Here is a 6,588-nt window from a genome sequence, read left to right on the forward strand (position 1 = left end):
CCCATGGGAATAACACAAATCCCACCTCGGGGAGAGGATTGGACCACGTGGTTGGAAGGGAGGAAGAAATTTAAAAAAGAGCTTTTGGGTTTGGTTGTTGTTTTTTTTTTTGGTTTGGAGGAACAAAAGCTTTCATACAAGACATGGGTCTTTAACTGATTAAATGTTTTTTAAGGAAAACGAGGAAAATTATGAATTCTCCGGGAATTCTGCAGCCAGCTGCCCCTGCCCTCACTGTATCCATAGGTTTTCTGCCTTATTGAAGCCATGTATGAGATAACCAGACTGCTAAATTTGACTTTTTTTTAACTCTGTACAGTGAATTCCGTGGGGGGACAGGGACTGAGGAGTTCAGGGACCAGCATGTTCCACACCCATCCCACCGCAGCCAGCTCGGAGCATTGTGGGATGGGATTGATCCTTTTTCCCACAAAAAAGAGCCAAACCCTGCAGGAACCAGCCCAAGGAGACAAATCCACGGGAGGGTCGAGCTCTGCCCCAGCCTGAAAAGCTTTTTTTTACTACTCCGGTGTTCACTTGCAGGCCCAGCCTGGTGCTTGTCTCAGCTGTGAGGTGCAAATTCCGTGTTTTCCCGTATCTCCTGTGATTTTGGGGGATTTGTCACCCTGTTTGCCTCTTTGGGAGAAAGGAATTCTTTCTCAGAATCCCTAATTCGGGCAGCTCTGCCTAAAAATGGAGGTGTCAATAAATCCAATTTCAGAGGGACTTAAAGAAGGAATTTTAAAAAAGTGACAAAATTAAAACAGGAATGGGAGACTCCAGGAAGACACCACAGGGACAAAAAGGAAAATTTGGACCCGGATTCATCTCCCTGCACTGAGAATTCATCCAGCCAAAATTCCAGGCTCGAATTGGGACTGCAAAAAAGGCTGAGATCCAGCCAGGAAGAGGCTCTGGATTCCAGCTCCGACAGCTGCCGGACACCCCGAGAAGACCCCTCTGCTCCAGAGGCTGGGAAAAGCAGGAATGCTGAGCACCCACAGGACTGGTTGGGAATCGATGTTGCCTGTTGAAATCTCTGTCTCCCAGTAAAGCAGTTGACCAAAGTTACCGAGAATTGGTTGGTGTTGCTGCTGGTCCCATCCCAAGTGGGGTTTTAGGGACTTTTCCCTGGCTGTGATCCCTCAATCCCAGAGAAAACCGTGCCAGCCTGGGCCATCCCGACCCTCGAATTTCCTGGCTGGGCCCTGACATAGAGTTTTCCCTTTAAATGCCAATTCCTCGCCCTTTTTAGCCCAGGTGGTGGCAGGGAAATCCCTCTCCAGACAGGGCAGCTCAGGCTTTGTTAAGCCCTGTTTTGGGCAGTCCCTTCTGCCATTCCATTAATCCAGGCTTGGGAGAGGCACGAGGAAGGATCTGCACCTGCGGATCCGGCATTCGGACCTTGGGAAACGACAAAAATCTACATTTAAAGCCCATCCAGAGCCACCAACAAGAGGAAAAGGCTTGGAATCCTCCTCAAAACCTCTCAGAGCTTCCTAAAATACAGCCCAGGGGTTAAAGTTGTGCAGAGCCAGGGAGAGGAGTGGAATTCAGGGGATTTGGAGGGAGGATGGAGAGAGGGAAGGATGGAGAGGGAATGGATGGAGAGAAGGAAGGATGGAGAGGGAAGGATGAAGGATGGATGGAGAGAGGGAAGGATGAAAGATGGAGAGAGGGAAGGAGCCCTGCCCAGCTCCAGCCTCTGCTGATCCCAAAGGTACCAGAGGTCCTGGCGCAGCTGTGCTGGGGCAGCTTGGCCCTGTCCCCAGGAGCTGCAGGGACAGCCCTGGTCACTCTGTAAGGACAGCCCTGGTCACCCTGCAGGGACATCAGCAGCCAGAGGGAAAGGTGGGAACAGGAATTCTATCCCAGTGGATCAGGGAATGGGATAACAGCTCCAGGAGCAGAGGATGGAGGAGCCAGGAAGCCCCTGAATTGATTTATGGGGCTTTTTTGCTGCCATCCAATGAGTGACACCGACGTTCCTCAGCCTGAGGAGATCCCAGGGATTTCTTCACAACCCCTCTGCTCTCTGGATCTGCGCTGGAAGCTCCTGATTGCCTCCTAAAGCTCAGGACCATGGAATGGCAAGCAGACAGAATTCCCAGAAAGTCCAGGGTTTCCATGGAGTTCAGAGTTCCTGGGGTTTCCATGGAGTCCAGGGTTTCCATGGAGTCTGTGCCATCCTCACCTCCAGGTGACGGTGAAAAATTGGGAAAAAGGAGTTCAGGCACCAATTCAGAGCAGAGAGAAACATTTTTTTCCCTAAATTTCTGCCGTTTATGGCAGGAATTCAGGGGCAGTGATTAAGAAAATATGATTTTGCAGGGAGAGAGGGGAGAAAGGAGGGATGGGGATGCTCTTCCAAGGGTTTTTACTTCCCTACTTGCACTGAGCTCCAACCTGTGCTATTCCCTTTTCCTTCCTTCTCCCTTCCTTCCCCTGTTATGATAAATATCCCCCAATCCTTAATATCCCTTCAAAAATCAAAGAGTACCCCCCAAAAAAATCCCATTAAAGGCCCTTTGTGACAGCTGGACCCCAGTGGCCATCCCAGCCCTCGGCCTCCAAATAAAAACTCCAATTATGGATTCGTTTTCCCTGCTCTGAGCATCTGGCTCCCCTCAGAAATTGCAAAACCCCACAATCCAAAGATGAAGGAGATTTTTGGCTCCTGCTCTGACTCAGAGCTTTCATCCCGCTGGATTTGGGAATCCCAGCTGGGCCCAAGACACTGAAATTTCCATGACAAAGAGCCGAGAGGCTCCTGCAGATGGGGCAGCTCTGGACCATTAACTCCCAGCCCGCTGTGATGGGTCATTCCCGATTTTTCCATGTTCAGGAGGTGAAAAAAACCCGCTGGGAATCAGCTCTGGGTAGTGCCTGGTTTGGTTTTCATTCGAATAAATAAAATTATTTCCCTCCATACCCATGTTTTTCGATATCAAAGCATTCTTGTGTCTGGTAAAAGGAAAAACTCGAGAATTTTTCAATTTTTAACCTTAGAGCTGTGCTGTTCTTTTCCCTGGATTTGGGTGTCCCTGTAGCTCACAGGGGAAAAGGGAACAAACAGCAAATATGAAAGAAAATTGGAAAAAAAGAAAAGGTATTTTACAAGTCCCTCCATGGATTCCACTCCCTGCAGAATTCCTCATTGGAATTATCCAATGGTTTATCCTCATTAATCAGCAGGAAAAAATGGACAATCCCAACCCCACTGAGCTGTTCCCGTAAGGATTTTAGGGATGAGCTCAGCTCTGAGAGGCTCAAACACCCCCAGCTCTCATCTCCTGCCTCCCAGTGCTCCCTGCCCTGCACGACCCAGAAATCCCAGAAAATGCTTTTTCCAGGATGTCATGGAAGGGAATAAACTTCCAGAGGGAAGTGGGGCATCCTCGTCCCCACAGCTGGGAGCAGACCTGGGATCAGAGGGAAACGACAAAATGACCTCATTCCTCTCATCCCTGACCTGGGGCAGCTCCGTCCCCCCAGAATTCTTGGAAAGGCAGGAGAAATTTAAGGAAATCCGAGGAAATCTGACAGAAATAAGGATGGGAAGTTAAATTAAAAAGCCCCAAAGACCTCGAGGTAAAGCAAAGACCCTTTAGGGGAGCCGGGAGCTGTTTGCTGTGGCTCAGGGTGCTCCAAACCCCACCTGAATCATTCCAGAATTCCACTGGAAGCACCTGCTGGAAATCCAGCACAGGCTCTCCAGCCCTGTCCTGACTTTCCAGGCTCCAAAGTGGCTGAAAAGACTCAATAGTAAGTTGTGTCCGTTGAAAATAAATTATAAATATTCCATTAAGTTCCATGGGATCCATGGAATGTCCTGAGTTGGAAGGGGAGGATCACCAAAATCCAACTGTGGATGACCCAAAGAATCCCACCCTGCATTCCTGAATTCCTAATCCAGGCTCCAAAATGGCTGAAAATATTCAATAATAAACTGTGTCTGTTGCACATAAATTCTAAATATCCCATTAAATAATTATGGGATCCATGGGATGTCCTGAGTTGGAAGGGAAGTTGGAAAATCCAACTGTGGATGACCCCAAGAATCCCATCCCGAATTCCTAATCCAGGCTCCAAAGTGGCTAATAATATTAATTTATAAGCTGTGTCTGTTGCAAATAAATTCTAAATATCCCATTAAATAGTTATGGGATCTATGGGATGTCCTGAGTTGGAAGGGGAGGATCACCAAAATCCAAGAGTGGACGATCCCAAGACTCCCACCCTGAATTCCTGATCCTAACAAAGAGCTGAAGACAGGGAATTGCGTCAGTCTCCGTTCATTTCTTGTGCTGGTCTTTTCCTGCAAATCCTGCACAGGCAGCAGAGGCTGAGGCTGAACAGGATCCCCACGATCACCCCACTCCCAACTCCCAGCACGACCTCATAAAACCACTGCTTCTCCCAAAAATTCCACCGCTGCTCCAGCTCTGCAGGGCCCGTGGCGTTTCCCGGTGGTTCCTCCCCATTGGCCGCCAGCTGCTGCTCCCAAGTCAGGGATTTCTGGAAGTCGAGATCCACCAGATCCCTGGGGATCACCCTGAGGCCGAAGTAGATCCTCTTGACGAGCTGGAAGGAGCTCAGCACCTGCACGTCGCAGCGGTAGGTCCCGGAATGCGACTCCAGCACCGGCGAGAAGCCCAGGGAAGGGCTGGGATTGCGGAAGGGATGGAACAGGAGGTCGTTGGTGGTGATGAGCCCCCGGGCGAACCTCCAGGAGTAGCCGAAATTTGGTCCCTCCAGGCTGGCGGCGTCCGGGGAGAGGCAGGTGAGCTGGAAGGGCTTTCCCTCAGGAACGCTGAGGTGCCGGAGGCCGCAGATCCAGTCGCTGAGGCAGCGGGAGCGCACCAGGGAGCAGTTGCGGCGCTCCCCCGCCGGGCTGAACTCACACAACTGCTCCTGCCTCACGCCCAGCCCGCAGGTGACACTGCAGGGCGTGGAGTTCACCACCACCATGGCCTTCAGCCCCAGCGCGATGGGCTCCGCTCCCGGGGGAAGAGCCGAGCCTGATCCTGGTTCCGAGGGAGGCTCCGAGCCCCATCCTGGTTCTGAGGGAAGCTCAGATCCCGGTTCTGAGGAAAGCTCTGAGCCTGGTTCCAAGGGAACTTCTGATCCCAATCGTGGTTCTGAGGAAAGTTCTGAGCCCGGTTCCACGGGAAGCTCCAATCCCGATCCCAAGGGAAGCTCAGATCCTAATCCCAAAGGAAGCTCCAAGACTGGTTCCAAGGGAAGATCAGATTCCAATCCCAAGGGAAGCTCCATTCCTGATCCCAAGCGAAGTTCTGATACTGCTCCTGAGGGAAGCTCTGATCCCAATCCCAAAGGAAGCTCCAATCCCGCTCCTGAGGGAAGCTCTGATTCTGATCCCAAGGCAAGCTCCAATCCTGCTCCTGAAGGAAGCTCCGATCCCGATCCCAAGGCAAGCTCCAATCCCGCTCCTGAGGGAAGCGCCGCTGGAACGCACAGGGCGCACAGCAGGATCACCACGATGGGGCTCTGCTCCATCTTCCAGGTGTTTTTGTGTCTGGGTTCAGCACTCCGAACCCTGTGGAATCATTCCATGAATCTTCCAGGTTCTTCGGGATGTCTCTGACATCCCACCAGATCTAATCCTTCCACCTGGGAAAATCCTCCCGGATGCGGAGCTGGAGGCACAACTAAAAAAAGACACAGCAAGGAATTACTGGATCCAGCAGGGCGGGAATTCCAGGAATTCCATTGGGAATGTTGTTTGAACAGGACAGGAGGACGTTCTGATCCATTGGATCCAATCCAACTCTGCCCAAATTCCATCAGTTTTGGGTGTGCTCAGCAATTTCAGAATGAAATTCTCTCCTCTCTGTAAGACTTCCCACATTATTTTAGATGGATTTCATTTTGGATGGATTTCCACTGGAAAAGGAGCGGCTCCAGTTTCATTTTCCCACCAAACTCCGAATTTCCAGCAGGAATCACTGCTGGAATCTCCCAAATAACGCTGTGGAGTGTGAGGAAATCCCAAAATCCCAACTCCTCATGGAGGCCCTGTCCAATCCTCACTTATACAAACACATTCCGCTCTGGAGCACTCCCCAAATTCACCCCCAACATTCCAACCTCTACTGGGGCTGATCCATGGGGATCCAGGCTTGTCTGAGCTGCTTTGGGTCCGGTAACTCCGTGTCCACACCAGGCCCTGAAGCTGTTCCCATGGGAGCAGCTCTGATGTCACAGCCGGGGCACAAGAGCCCCGAACATTCCAAGGAATATCAGGGGAGGTCCAGCAAATCCTGAGGGCTCTGGAAGCTCTGGGGGAGGCTCTGGGTAAAATTCCCAGCCTTGGAAGGAACCACAGGAGTTGGGAGAGCTCTCATTCCTGAGGGATCCGACCCCACACCTCCCCTGATGGATCCACAGGAATCGTTCCCACGCTGCCATCCCAGGAAAACGCTCCGAAGGAGATTCCAGGGGATCCATGCGGTGCTCAAGCATTCCCCCAAAAAATAATGCAGTGCTGAAGCGTTCTTTCCTGGAAAATCCAGGTTTTTTGATGGAGGAACCCCCCACAGTTCAATGGAATCACATTCTCCATGG

General features: G+C 51.2%; 1 protein-coding gene and 1 long non-coding RNA gene across 3 annotated transcripts; both read right to left on the reverse strand.

Moving 5' to 3' along the window:
• Window positions 1-97: 97 nt before the first annotated feature.
• On the reverse strand, window positions 98-2,976 carry LOC137462673 (uncharacterized). The gene is made up of 2 exons (XR_010993750.1): window positions 2,259-2,976; window positions 98-1,741 (listed from the first exon to the last, which is right to left on the reverse strand). It is a non-coding gene; the product is annotated as an uncharacterized lncRNA (long non-coding RNA).
• A 1,303-nt stretch (window positions 2,977-4,279) lies between these two features.
• TMEM81 (transmembrane protein 81) lies at window positions 4,280-6,249 on the reverse strand. 2 transcript variants are annotated; one of them, XM_068173247.1, is made up of 2 exons: window positions 6,112-6,249; window positions 4,280-5,672 (listed from the first exon to the last, which is right to left on the reverse strand). In XM_068173247.1, exon 2 carries the CDS (start codon window positions 5,518-5,520, stop codon window positions 4,285-4,287), a length of 1,236 nt encoding a protein of 411 aa, XP_068029348.1. In that variant the 5' UTR covers window positions 5,521-5,672; window positions 6,112-6,249; the 3' UTR covers window positions 4,280-4,284. The 2 variants fall into 2 exon arrangements, with proteins under 2 accessions (XP_068029348.1, XP_068029349.1); XM_068173248.1 differs by having other exon boundaries at window positions 6,055-6,181.
• Between the last annotated feature and the right edge of the window lie 339 nt (window positions 6,250-6,588).

This window comes from Anomalospiza imberbis, chromosome 26 (genome assembly GCF_031753505.1).
Source record: "Anomalospiza imberbis isolate Cuckoo-Finch-1a 21T00152 chromosome 26, ASM3175350v1, whole genome shotgun sequence".
In the NCBI taxonomy this organism is placed as follows: domain Eukaryota; kingdom Metazoa; phylum Chordata; class Aves; order Passeriformes; family Viduidae; genus Anomalospiza; species Anomalospiza imberbis.